The sequence below is a fragment of the Helianthus annuus genome, chromosome 14 (genome assembly GCF_002127325.2).
Source record: "Helianthus annuus cultivar XRQ/B chromosome 14, HanXRQr2.0-SUNRISE, whole genome shotgun sequence".
Taxonomy (NCBI): Eukaryota; Viridiplantae; Streptophyta; class Magnoliopsida; order Asterales; family Asteraceae; genus Helianthus; species Helianthus annuus.
Window position 1 is genome coordinate 89933716 of NC_035446.2, and position 14928 is coordinate 89948643.

Sequence of the window (14928 nt, forward strand, 5' to 3'; positions counted from 1 at the left end):
ATCGCATTTTCAAAAGTTTGAACGTCTTTGTTTTCTTAGTAATAAATTTTGTATTTTATTTATTATTAATCCATTAAAGATTTCATTATGTTCTTTATTTTTGGTGTTATATGGTTTTCCAGAATTATGATTGTATTTCTATAAATAAATTGTTGTTACATTTTTTGAAACCATTGTTTGTTTTGGTTTTATATGTTTTCCCGGTATTATAAGTTTATTTCTATAAATAAGTTACCGTTTTTACGTGTTTAAAACCGTTTATATTTCTATGTAGATATGGATCCCAGTAACAACAGTCCTTCATTCTTAAAGCTTATTGAGGACGATGATCCTATTTTTGTGGTATGTTTATTGGTTTTCTGATTACTAAACATAATTTCTATATACGTATGTTTTTTTTTGTTTTGACTGATAGGAAATACCATATGACTTTGCTACATTAATGTGGGGAGAACAACCACCGTACAGTGACTTAAGATTGTTAATGGTAATAACTTATGGGTTGTAAGATTAAAAAGAACTAGTTTGGGCCCTGTGCTTGGTGACGGCTTCAAACTGGTACGGAAATTCAATTCAAGAAGGTTGAATTAGTTGTTTTGGATGACTCAATTGATGGTGATGATGGATATGATTTGCTGATTGCGGTTAGTGTTATACATCTTAATATTATTTATTTTTTAACACAAACTTATAAGTTGAACATGAATTTAACATGGTTGCTATTGGTGATTTATTTTTTAGTCGGGACATTAGCAGAAGCTGAGAACTAACAAAACTGATGTTGACGAAGGTGTTGTTGGGGATGGTGAAAATGACTATATGCAGATTTCAACTTTTGAGTCTATCCTGAATGTAAATACCTGTCTTTTAGTCTAACTTAACAAACCTTAACATACAGATATTTGTTGTGTTCTTACATTTTATCATTCTTTTGTTATTTGTGTTGGATTCTGATGACTCCAAATTTGATCAGTATTTTTCATCTCTGCTTGAAATGGAAGAAGTTAAAAAGAAGGTAATTTTATAACAATGTTTTTGTTATCGTATTTTATTAAATTTAATAAGTATTAGTCCATATTAGATTGTTAAACATTTTTTTGTCTTTTATGTAGTTCAAAGATGAATTAAATAAGAAAACTGATGCTTTTACTGAGGTTCCGTCCGCCGCGTGTTAGTCTAATATAAGAGTGTTTACAATCTGGCTTACGTAGTACGTGTATTGTATTCTTTATCGTATTATGTGTAAAAGTTTAGCTTTTTTTATTTTTATTGTGTTGTGTTTATGGTATAAACTAACATTAAAGGGATCTTTCGACATTGTTGGTGTTAAAAGATAAATTTTATGTATGCGTATTAGGTTATCGGTTGTATAATGGTTTTATTTATTTTATTTTTTGTTAATATTCTTGATACCAAAAAATAATTTCATGTATACGTAATGTGTTATCAATTCTATAATGCTTTTATTTACTTTTTCTTATTTAGTATGTTAATTGGTTGATATGATATAGGTTGATCCTAAAGGGAAGGCAAATGTTGTTGGTGATGAAAGGCTTCCTTCAAAGGTTTGTTTTGAATAAGTAAATTGTAGTTTTATGAAATTAATTGAATTAGTTTACCATCTTTTATGTTTACTTTAATTTGTTTCATGTGAAGAGCAAGTTTGAGATGGATCTTAATAATTTTTAATACCGAAGAATAAATTCCATGTATACACGGTGACTTAAGTATTATATAATGCATTTGATTACTACGTTCTATATTAATATGTTAACTGTTTTATATTTTTTAGGTTGATCCTAGAGGAAAATCAAATGTTGTTGTTTGTGACCGGTGTGTGTTCGAAAGTTGTTGCTGATGTGAGTATATCATTTAGATTTTTGTTTTCAATAATGATGTTTATTAATGTATTTTATTATATTATGTAGAAGGTCAGAAGCATGCCTTTAGTCGAGGAGACATCGAAAAGCAGCTCTATGATCTTCATAATTTCGTGGTATCGAAGAAAAAAAAAGAAGGTAATTTCTGATATATAATTTTATTATTTATTTGCTAGATAAACCATTAAGTATTATATCATTAAACTGTTTAGGCTATGCCAAAATCTAAAGCTGTTAGGTCGGTTTCCGAGAATTCTCATATCGCTTTTCATACACGTTCAAACGTTTCGAAGAATAATGAATGTGTTGTCATTGATATCGTGAAGCCTGCTAAAAACATAACTGTAAGTACATGTTGTACACTGTTTATTATTATAATTCATTCATCAAATCATTATATTTCTTTATAATTATGATACTTATTGTATATCATTTAACTATTTAGGCTAAACCAAAGCGTAAGGCTTGCAGATCCATCACATCCATGGCTGATGTTGTTAGCCGTAAACGTTCTACAGTCAAAAGGTTGAAAACCAATGCATTCTTTGAGTTCACCAAAACGGCTGAAAGCAGACTGGTATATGTTATGATATGATTATATTCCTTATTATTTATTAAATTACTAAGCATGTTTTATTAATGAATTTGATAATTAATCCGCTTTGTTTATTTCTCAGCGTTTACCGGGTGAAGTTGCGAGTGATTAATCTCTTTCTGTTGACAACCTGCGTGATGTTACGATCCAGAACTTGAGAAGTGAGCTAACTAATATGAGCACAAGAGCCGAGAAGTCTGGAGATGGTTACATGTATGGTTTTACCAAGTGGTCAGCTTTCTTGAAGTCAAATCACATCCAGTTCGGTGCCACTCTTTTCTTTAAGTACGTCAAGTCTTCGCAGCTTTTGATGTTGACCAAAGTTGTACACAAGACGACAAAGAAAAGAGGTCGTGCGTGACTGTTGGATATTGTGGTTTTTGTTAGTTGGTTTAGCCTGAACAGTTAATGTGGTAGTTTGGTTTGGGTTTTTGATCCTTGGTGGGTATTACTGAGGGATGGTTAGACAATTATTTTGGTAGTTTATAATTGATGTTGATATGCTCCAGGGTGGATAGTCGGTTCTGTTTCCTTTTGAACAGTTAGCCCTTAAACAATGCTCTTTTGTATGAAAGTTGATAATTTGCTCTTAGTGTTGGTTTTAATGGATAACAGAATTTTGGTATTATTCCCTTTGCATATTTGTCTTATTTATTTCCACATCCTATCTATTTTGGTTATCGTATCGATGCCTACACTCAACCATCCGAACCTTTAACGATATTCGGTCAATACGAATTGTAACAACTGTCAATAAAACCGGTAATTAGGTTAATAATTATCCAATAAGAAAACCCTAATTAAGACACCCAAGTAATTTGGCATAAACCCTGAAATTTCCGGAATAATCGGAATCAGGATCAGGGCCCCTAAAACTCGAGGGGGGCAAACCCTAATTAATAATTATCTAATTAAAATTGTTGCTAGATGCTGATTGGTTGAAATTTTTGATTCACCAAGGCTACAACCGAACTCAGCTAGGCTAGGAAGTAGGCTGCACCCTTTACGGACCGTAAAGGTTGGTCCTTACGGACCGTAAGCAGACCAGGTTCCCTTACGGACCGTAAGGGGTTAGGTATACGGTCCATAAGCGTGTCGAAATTTTAGCTATAAATAGCCGACCTTGGCATGTAAACTGGGGTGCTAAAACGTTTCATAAATTCTCTGTGGACGTTCAGTTATTCCGAAATCAGTCTAAACACACACACACGATCACGAAACGCTGCCGCAATCAGGGTAATAACTCGATCGCTATTAAGATTCAACGTCCGATCGATTATAACTATCCAACGATAGTCCGGGTGCTGCTCAATTGAGCTCGTACTTTGATTATTCGTCATGATTTCGACTTGAATATTAGAGTGCTGTACGAATTCGGACTATGCTCTGTTATTCGTTGTGAATCCGACTGAATTATCGAGTATTGCACTGATTAATCGTTGTGAGGGTTTAATCTCGTGAATTGACGTAACTGCTGTATTAGTTACTAACCTGTCTGTGTGTGCATTGTGTTAAACTAGGTTAATCAAGGATAATCAGTAGGCTTATCTATTGCTCGTTAATCTGCAATGTGAGTCATTCTTCTTTTTAAATTGTTTTCTTACAGTTTGTGAGTAAGTATTACAAAAACTCTAAATTGTTTTCAAGGTTATAATTACAGGGACTAAGTCTTTGTAATCACCAAATTACAGTCGGTATGTGGGGTAGTGTGCACATTACTATTTTTATCACTCTAGGTGAGTGAGCCTTGATACTCGTCACTATTAGGGGCGACGGGACCCAATAGTGGTATGACCACAGTCACAGATTCGGTCGAGTGACAAATACCTATTCTTGATAATTGGTTGATAAAAACATTGTAATTCCCCTTAATACTGTAATTTATAACTAACGGGTCGTTTTAGAAAACAGAATGATTCACTCAGTATTTCCCCGCTGACAAAACCTTTTTCAAACATGTTTCAGGTGATCTGTGTGATCCAGGAAAAGTGCAGTAAAGCACTACAAGCTCAGAGAAGTGGCTCAGTGTGAATAAATCAATAAAACATGTTTTGGAAAATAAAGATTTCTGTGTGAAATCAACTTATTGTAAATTATGGGATTTATCCCCTAAACTTTGTGTAATATATTAAACGAGCATTTTACGGTGAAAAGATCCTGTAATAAAAGACTTCCGCTGTCGCATAAAAATACCACGGGTACCACTGGGAACTGCCTCGCGGCCCCCGACTCCGTCCAGGGTGGGTCGGGGAGCCGTGACAGTGAAGGTGGTATCAGAGCTAATAATTAATAACTATTGAGCCACTGATCGAGTCGCTGATTAAGCCTAATACTAGATTAAGTATCTTACAAAATACTTAATTCTACTAGTTGTTATTCTGTGATTATATGTTTTATTAACTGATTATTTGTTAGTTACAGTATGGGTAAACAAAAGCTGTCTGCTATCTACCACAAACTAGATGTTGCATCTTCTTCTAAAAACCCAGTAAACCTAGAAGAGGGAATCTTTGTCCGCAAGGCAAACTATGAGAATCCTCTTTCCCCAGAGAAAAGGGATTCGATACTTAAAAAGAGTCAGGAGAAAAAGAAACCCCGAACCAAGAGAGTTAGGTTTAACCCAGAAGTCCAAGAATTGGGTAATAATGCACCTTGGGAAGATAAAATAGACGGGAAATGGGCAAATCTCTATATGCTAACTACTGTAGCAGAAAATACCAACCTCTAAATTTCCAATAAATCAAGTTTAGTAAGAAAAGTCACTATCCAGTAAATAAATAAAACCCTAGTGTGTTTATTTTTGTTGTCTTCTGTGTAAATTAGTATGTAATAAAACTTTAGCGTTTGTTTGTTAAACTTTGTTCCAAAGTTTTAACAATTGCATTCTTGTATTTTGCATATATACTATGCAGCATGAGTGAGATATCGGAAGCATTTCAGAATCTCAACTTATATCCAGTGCCTATCGAAGTCTCTTACGACTTTACTGGTTACATCGCTGACATAGAAGAACCTGTGGAATTCCAAGCTCCACCGCTGGAAAAAGCCAAACCTAAAAAGAAGAGAAGATACGTAGGGTGGAGGAAAGTACGCCGTAGGAAACCAGCTACTAGGAGACTCCCTAAAATAGAAAATCCTGTGAGCGTGAGCAAGGGAAAGGAAATAGAAACTGGAGAAAGTTCGAAACCACCAGAAAAGGAAATAGGAATAGATCTTAAGCAAAAGGGAATAGAGATTGGCGAAAGTTCTAAACAACCAGAAGAAATTACGTTCCAAGACGAAATAGACCGTCTCTTAGAAAACTGTGAGGTCATAAGCCCAATCCGCACTAACTTGTACCCTTACCCGGCTACAATTCAATTTCCCTTAAACGTAGCACCAGCTATTCCTGAACCTTTAATCCACACCCGACCACTAGGAGAACTGGAGGAATGGTGGACAAACGACTGGCAATTCCAAAACATAGTCAATAGTCCTTATAGTTTCCTTCCACAATTCGATCCAGAACCAATCCCGAATCCTCCCATGAGTAATGAAAACCTAGCTGAACTTCGTCAGTTCGGTGAAGAACTGATAGGTACAGGTAATAGGATCAGGGAAATGGGGGAGCAACTATCTTGGAAGTACGACGAGAGGGAGCGTCGTTACTGAAACTGCCAGTGAACCAAAAGATAGGAAAGGCTGGAAAAAGTTTGTCTGTATTATAACTAACATAGTAAAACTAATTCTGTAAAATGGGCAATAAAACTTTGTAAGATACGGTGTGTATGGAGGCATATACAATATACAATAACAAAAATGAAAGTCGAGAAATCGACAATTTTGGTTATGCTTGTATGTTGTAATAAATTATGTGTTTATCTGTGCTAATTTTGTTATTAATAAGTTAGACACTAATAATTCCTACTAATTAGCAGATGGAAAACGCTAACAATGAACCAATTAATGAAGTAAATCAATCTGAGCAAGAACAGGAAGATCAATATATAACTCGACAAGATATCGAGCACTTTATCGCCCAAGGAATAGCCCATGCTATTCCAGAAATTGTGGCTGCTGTTCAGAAACCTGCCGAACCACAATTAATTCCTAGTAAACGTATTCCAGAAGATAACGGCAGTAACATCATAAATGGAGGCGGCAATCATGACACTCATGATCCGCAACAGGCCCCACTCCCTAAGAGGATAAAAGCTGCAACGCCTGGTTGCACTTACAAAGAGTTTCTTGCTTGCAAACCCACTGAATTTGCAGGTAACAAAGGGGCAACTGCAACACTGCGTTGGTTAGAGAAAACCGAAGCAGTGATTGCAATAAGCAAATGTGCCGAAGAAGATCAGGTGATGTATGCATCAAATCTGTTCAAAGAAGGAGCGCTAGAATGGTGGAATACGATCCTCCAGGCAAAAGGAAGAAGGATAGCCTATACTATGAGTTGGGAAGAATTTAAGAGTCTTGTAGAAAGAAAATTCTGTCCTGAATATGAAAAAGACCAGATGGCAAACAAATTCCTAAGTCACCGTATGACAGGGGTAGATTGACGGGGCTATACTTCGACATTCTTTGAATACGCAAGGGTAGTGCCAACACTGGCTTCGCCAGAACCGGTACTTATTTCTCGTTACATCTGGGGGTTAATTAGTGAAATCCGAAACATCGTTAAAGCTGCGAGACCTCGTACTATTGACGATGCTGTAGAATTAGCTAATACCCTGACAGATGAATTGGTACGCACAAGAGAAGAAGATCGTAAGAAGGAATTGGCCCAAAAGATTACCCAAGAATTTCGTGTGGGTAATACCAAGAAAAGAGGAACGGGGCAATCCTCATCACCTCCCTTCTGCAAAACTTGCAAAAAGAAGCATTATGGACAATGCAACATGGTTTGCAATTTTTGCAAGACCAAAGGACATCGGGAAGAAGATTGCAGGAAGAAAACCAGAATTTGCTATAATTACAGAGAAAGGGGACATTTCCAATTTGAATGTCCTAAATTAGCTAAACCTGTAGCCAACGAAGCCAAACCAGCTGAAGGAGCAACCAAGAGAAATGCGCGTGCATTCCAGCTAACCACTCAAGAAGCCGAACTCATTCCAGATGTGATAGCTGGTACGTTCCTAGTACATGATGTGTTTGCAAAAGTATTATTTGACTCTAGTGCGAACCAAAGTTTTATCAATACTTCATTTTGTCAAGATCTTAAGCTACCTTTAACCACTCTTAGGCAAATCTTCGCAGTCGAAACCGCAGAAGAAAATTCTGTAAAAATAGATAAAGTCTGGCAAGAAGGAAAAATAGAATTATTAGGCCATAAGTTTTCTGCAAATCTGTTACCAATGAATTTAGCCGGATTCGATGTAGTATTAGGAATGGAGTGGTTAATAGCCAACCATGCACGAATCCTATGTGATAAAAATGCCGTAGAAATTCAAACCCCTTCAGGAAAGGTAATTTTAATTACTGGAGATAAACCTCGAAAGCCACTGAAATTCATTTCTGTAATGAAATTGGCCAGTTATTCGAGAAAGCAGGAAATGGTGTACATGATTTCAGTAATCATTAACACTAAGGATAAAGAACTTCAGGACATTCCGGTAGTGTCAGAATACCCAGACGTTTTTCCAGAAGAATTACCTGGATTACCACCTGATAGAGAAGTAGAATTTAGAATCCATTTAATTCCAGGTACTGCACCAATAGCTAAAGCACCATATAGATTAGCACCTACCGAAATGCTAGAATTGAAAAAGCAATTAGATGAATTATTAAGCAAAGGATTCATACAACCTAGTTCATCCCCTTGGGGTGCACCAGTGTTGTTTGTGAAAAAGAAAGATGGATCGATGAGAATGTGTATCGATTATAGCGAATTGAATAAAGTTACGATTAAGAATCGATACCCATTACCTAGGATTGATGATCTTTTTGATCAATTACAAGGAGCTAGGTACTTCTCAAATATAGATTTAAGATCCGGATACCATCAGTTGAAAGTACAAGAAGAAGACATACTTAAAACTGCTTTCAGAACTAGGTATGGTCATTATGAGTTTACAGCCATGCCCTTTGGATTAACGAATGCCCCAGCAGCATTCATGGACATGATGAATCGAATCTGTAAACCATACTTGGATAAATTTGTAATCGTTTTCATCGACGATATACTTATTTACTCCAAAAGCCAAAAAGAACATTGTGAGCATTTACACGTTCTTTTAACTTTATTAAGAAAAGAAAGGCTTTATGCCAAATCCTCGAAATGTGAATTTTGGCTGCAAGAAGTACAATTCTTAGGACATGTGGTAAATCACGAAGGTATCCATGTAGATCCTGCTAAGATAGAAGCAATTACTAAATGGAAAGTTCCACAAACCGCAATGGAGATAAGAAGTTTTCTAGGCTTAGCTGGATACTATAGACGATTTATCAAAGATTTTTCTAAGATAGCCGTACCTTTAACCAAGTTAACCTGTAAAGCTGCTAAGTTTGAATGGGGACCTAGACAAGAAGAAGCCTTTAAGGTTTTAAAGCATAGGTTGACAAATGCACCAATCTTAGCTTTACCCGAAGGAACAGAAGACTTTGAAGTATATTGTGATGCTTCAAAATTAGGATATGGATGTGTGTTGATGCAACGCAAGAAGGTAATTACGTATGCTTCTAGGCAATTGAAAAAGTACGAAGAGAATTATACAACTCATGATCTAGAATTAGGAGCCATAATCTTTGCCCTTAAAATCTGGAGACATTATCTGTATGGAAGTAAGTTTACTGTCTATACAGATCATAAAAGTTTAAGGTATATATTCGGGCAAAAAGAATTAAACATGAGGCAAAGAAGGTGGATGGAGATGCTGAGCGATTACGACTGCGATATTCAATATCACGAAGGAAAGGCAAATGTAGTCGCAGATGCCTTAAGTCGCAAGTACCCTGAAAAACCGAAACGAGTCCGTGCTCTGAGATTAAATCTCCAAGTAGATTTAATGGCACAAATCAAAGAAGTTCAGAAAACAGCAATCAAAGATGATGCTGAAGGAATGAAAGGTTACCTAAAAGAACTAGAACAAGGAAATGATGGAATTTAGAAATTCCATAAGAAACGAATTTGGGTACCTAAGCAAGGAGAGTTAATAAATAAGATCTTAGAAGAAGCTCATAAATCTAGGTATACCATGCACCCAGGAAACAATAAGATGTACCAAGATTTAAGAAATAATTTCTGGTGGATAGGAATGAAAAAGGATATAGCCGGATACGTATCCAAGTGTTTAACTTGTTCACAAGTTAAGGCGGAACACCAGAAACCTTCAGGATTACTTCAACAACTAGAAATGCCTGTATGGAAATTGGAACTCATAACAATGGATTTTGTTACTAAGTTACCCAAAACCAAAAGAGGTAATGATGCAATTTGGATAATTGTAGACCGATTAACCAAGTCAGCTCATTTCTTACCAATGAAAGAAACCTTTAGCATGGAAAGATTAGCGCAGCTGTACGTGGACGAAGTGGTATCTTTACATGGAGTCCCGCTCTCCATTGTATCGGATAGAGATAGTCGATTTACTTCTCATTTCTGGAAAAGTTTTCAGAAAGCGATGGGAACTCGATTAAATCTAAGTACTGCGTATCATCCACAAACAGACGGACAGAGTGAAAGGACAATACAAATTCTAGAAGACATGCTCCGGGCATGTGTAATTGACTTTGGTGGTAATTGGGATAGCCATTTACCATTAATAGAATTCTCCTATAACAATAGTTATCATTCAAGCATCGAAGCTGCACCATTCGAAGCACTATATGGACGCAAATGCAGAACTCCCGTATGTTGGGCGGAAATCGGAGAAAGTCAGTTATCCGGTCCAGAAATTGTACAAGAAACTACTGACAAGATAACCCAGATCCAAGAAAGACTGAAAACAGCTCGAGATCGTCAGAAGAGCTATGCAGATAATCGTCGCAAACCTTTAGAATTTCAAGTCGGAGATAAAGTACTTTTAAAAGTTTCTCCTTGGAAAGGTATAGTACGATTCGGTAAGAAAGGAAAGCTAAGTCCGAGATACGTTGGACCATTCCCTGTGATTCAACGAATAGGACCAGTAGCTTATCGTTTACAACTACCAGAAGAATTAGCCGGAGTACATGATGTATTTCATGTATCCAATCTCAAGAAATGTCTATCAGACGAATCCCTGGTAGTCCCTCTACAGGATGTAGAGGTAAACGAAAAGTTAAAATTCGTAGAGAAACCATTAGAAATTGAAGATCGAAAAGTCAAATTCCTCAAGCATAAAAGACTGGTATTGGTCAAAGTCAAGTGGAATTCAAAGAGAGGACCAGAATACACTTGGGAGCTGGAATCCGAAATGAAGCGAAAATATCCTCATCTATTCCAGTAAATCTCGAGGACGAGATTTTTCTTAAGGTGGGGAGGATGTAACAACTGTCAATAAAACCGGTAATTAGGTTAATAATTATCCAATAAGAAAACCCTAATTAAGACACCCAAGTAATTTGGCATAAACCCTGAAATTTCCGGAATAATCGGAATCAGGATCAGGGCCCCTAAAACTCGAGGGGGGCAAACCCTAATTGATAATTATCTAATTAAAATCGTTGCTAGATGCTAATTGGTTGAAATTTTTGATTCACCAAGGCTACAACCGAACTCAGCTAGGCTAGGAAGTAGGCTGCACCCTTTACGGACCGTAAAGGTTGGTCCTTACGGACCGTAAGCAGACCAGGTTCCCTTACGGACCGTAAGGGGTTAGGTATACGGTCCGTAAGCGTGTCGAAATTTTAGCTATAAATAGCCGACCTTGGCATGTAAACTGGGGTGCTAAAACGTTTCACAAATTCTCTGTGGACGTTCAGTTATTCCGAAATCAGTCTAAACACACACACACACGATCACGAAACGCTGCCGCAATCAGGGTAATAACTCGATCGCTATTACGATTCAACGTCCGATCGATTATAACTATCCAACGATAGTCCGGGTGCTGCTCAATTGAGCTCGTACTTTGATTATTCGTCATGATTTCGACTTGAATATTAGAGTGTTGTTCGAATTCGGACTATGCTCTGTTATTCGTTGTGAATCCGACTGAATTATCGAGTATTGCACTGATTAATCGTTGTGAGGGTTTAATCTCGTGAATTGACGTAACTGCTGTATTAGTTACTAACCTGTCTGTGTGTGCATTGTGTTAAACTAGGTTAATCAAGGATAATCAGTAGGCTTATCTATTGCTCGTTAATCTGCAATGTGAGTCATTCTTCTTTTTAAATTGTTTTCTCACAGTTTGTGAGTAAGTATTACAAAAACCCTAAATTGTTTTCAAGGTTATAATTACAGGGATTAAGTCTTTGTAATCACCAAATTACAGTCGGTATGTGGGGTAGTGTGCACATTACTATTTTTATCACTCTAGGTGAGTGAGCCTTGATACTCGTCACTATTAGGGGCGAAGGGACCCAATAGTGGTATGACCACAGTCACAGATCCGGTCGAGTGACAAATACCTATTCTTGATAATTGGTTGATAAAAACATTGTAATTCCCCTTAATACTGTAATTTATAACTAACGGGTCGTTTTAGAAAACAGAATGATTCACTCAGTATTTCCCCGCTGACAAAACCTTTTTCAAACATGTTTCAGGTGATCTGTGTGATCCAGGAAAAGTGCAGTAAAGCACTACAAGCTCAGAGAAGTGGATCAGTGTGAATAAATCAATAAAACATGTTTTGGAAAATAAAGATTTCTGTGTGAAATCAACTTATTGTAAATTATGGGATTTATCCCCTAAACTTTGTGTAATATATTAAACGAGCATTTTACGGTGAAAAGATCATGTAATAAAAGACTTATGCTGTCACATAAAAATACCACGGGTACCACTGGGAACTGCCTCGCGGCCCCCGACTCCGTCCAGGGTGGGTCGGGGAGCCGTGACACGAATAATTATGTTCTATGCTTTATTAATGTTAAAAAAATATGTTTCACTATTGGTGTGTTATAGTTATTGTTTAAACACTAAAATTTTATTTGGTATATCAAGTTTATAAACAACCAGTTAACACGTCAAATACTATTTGTCCATCTATTTCAAACCAATAAGGAAACAATGATAATTGATTTATGTCAACTTATTTTTGGGAATATCGTTTTTTAAACTTAATATTTTTTAACTTTTATGGTAATTGCTTTATAAATGTATATATTTTTTTATTAACTTATTATATTTTAGGAAATTTCCATCTATTTCAAACCAATAAGGAAACAATGATAATTTGATTTATGCCAATTTTAATTTTGGGAATATTTATATCGTCATTTTCATAAAACGTGTTAAACAATATTTGAAGTTATATTGTTATATAATATAAATATGGTACTTAAATTGATTTGTTTACTAATTCACAAAAAAAAAAATTGATAGAGGAATAATTTTGATGTATATTGTGTGTTTTATTTGATTATAATCTTTATAATATTGGTGTGTTTTATGTTATTAAATTTTATTAATTATGTAGTCATCATTTGTTATATAATAACAAAATACTTTTTATATTTTCTCAGTTTTATGTATCAAACTGAAGTTGTGTGTTGTTGAAGGTTCGGTTATGCAGGTAAGTGTGAATTTCCACGTGGATCATATTAGAAACAACATATGCGGTTTAACTAAATTCGACTAATATTCTAATAAGTGCATAAATCATTAAAAAAACTATATTAGATGTCGTATAAATATTTTTTTATAGATATTAGCATATAGAGTTACGACAAATTTTAAAAATATATATATGCTCTTAAAAATATAAATTTACGTTAATTTTCATTATTTTATGTATAAATTTCGAATTGTTAATAATTGTAAGTAACGAGTAATCTTTTTAAATTAACGGGTTTACCCGAAACCCGCGGGTATACCCGATACCCGATGGGTATTTACCCGCTAGAAACCCGACGGGTTTTGGGACGGGTTTGGGACAAGCTTATCTAACCGGGTTTGGGTTTGGGATTACCTAAACCCATCCCAAACCCGACCCATTGCCATCCCTAACCTACTCAAACACACTAGGGTGTTTGATTATACCCCCTGATTGAGTGCAAAATGGGGAGTGGAATGGGGAGTTGACATGGCATAATATTATTGGGTAGAATTTCACTCAAACACCCTAAGGTGTTTGACTATACCCTCCACCCTAAAGTAGAGGTGTACAAAAAATCCGGTTTTAGAACCGAAACCGAAAAAAAAACCGAAACCAGTTTTTTTTAACCGGTTTTTTTATAACCGGTCCGGTTTTATAACCGAACCGCCGGTTGGTGACCGGTTACTATTATTGATCCCAAAAACCGGTTACTAACCGAAACCGGTTTGAAAAAAACCGGTTAAAACCGGTAAAAAACCGGTTTTTTTGAAAAAAAAACCGGTTAATAACCGGTCCCAACCGGTTACACCGGTTAGTGTTTTGGACTTGAAAAACCGGTTAGTAACCGAAACCGGTTATTAAAAAAACCGGTTTTTGTTTTGAACGAAAAAAACCGGTCCGGTTAATAACCGTAACCGGTTTTCAAAAAAAACCGATTTGTACACCTCTACCCTAAAGCACAAACCGTCACCAAGGGTTTGAGTTGCGATTAAATCTAAGGAATGTCAAAATCAGACCGAAAATAAGTATGAAATCCATGACTTCTGTTGTATTATTTATCCACCTGAAGATTAATTTTACTTAAAATGTGACTGACAAACCCCCTTAATAATTATTTGATGTACCATTGTACCAAAGAGGCTAGTGGTATCTGGATGACTTTCTTTAGGTGAGGTTGCCGGTCGGAGTCTCGTTCGTGACAAAATGTTATGCGAGAACCAGAAGTTTTACCACATTGGGCTTTCGGACGGTGTGTTTCCCTTGAAATTGGTTAGTCGAGCCGCGTCAACAGCGCTGTTTGCGATCACAGGTGGTGGTGGCTATTTGCCTATAAGTTTATCCGGGTAGCCGGGCTCTCTTCGACTTTCAAAAAGTAATAATTAGTTGATGTGGGGGACTTGTTACTGATTCCTTATAAAATAAGAGGGTTCCTTCTAAATTAAATCTCAACCTTTGCATTTTAGTTGTCTCAACTCTCAAAATAACGTTTACTTTACTATCACATCCTGAATATTACATTAATATTACCTTCCTGAAACTATGTACGCTATGCAAACTTGATATGTTGTTAATTGTTATTATTATTATATTATAATACATTGATTATATTCTTCCATTACTTGATATGTTGTTAATTGTTATTATAATAATAATTAATTTGTAAAGTCAACCCTTTATTTTTATTTGTATGATTACATGAATATGATTAGTTATATGATTATACAGTTTGTCTTTTTATAAATTTGTATTTATGTTAATTTATGTTATATAATTATAATTATACAGTTTA

At 35.8% G+C, this 14928-nt stretch overlaps 1 protein-coding gene and 1 long non-coding RNA gene across 2 annotated transcripts; both read left to right on the forward strand.

Moving 5' to 3' along the window:
• The first annotated feature begins 329 nt into the window (after window positions 1-329).
• On the forward strand, window positions 330-1667 carry LOC118486263. Its single transcript, XR_004878142.1, has 4 exons — window positions 330-644; window positions 742-852; window positions 974-1015; window positions 1512-1667. It is a non-coding gene; the product is annotated as an uncharacterized LOC118486263 (long non-coding RNA).
• A 40-nt stretch (window positions 1668-1707) lies between these two features.
• LOC118486514 lies at window positions 1708-2980 on the forward strand. Its single transcript, XM_035983007.1, has 6 exons — window positions 1708-1718; window positions 1793-1859; window positions 1929-2018; window positions 2093-2224; window positions 2326-2457; window positions 2558-2980. The coding sequence occupies exons 1-6, from the start codon at window positions 1708-1710 to the stop codon at window positions 2585-2587; spliced, it is 462 nt and encodes a 153-aa protein (XP_035838900.1). The 3' UTR covers window positions 2588-2980.
• Window positions 2981-14928: the final 11948 nt, after the last annotated feature.

Coding starts and splice junctions, on each gene's coding strand:
- LOC118486514 (XM_035983007.1), top strand. Junction 1,860..1,928: donor GTTCGAAAGTTGTTGCTGAT/GTGAGTATATCA, acceptor TATATTATGTAG/AAGGTCAGAAGCATGCCTTT. Junction 2,225..2,325: donor AGCCTGCTAAAAACATAACT/GTAAGTACATGT, acceptor TTAACTATTTAG/GCTAAACCAAAGCGTAAGGC.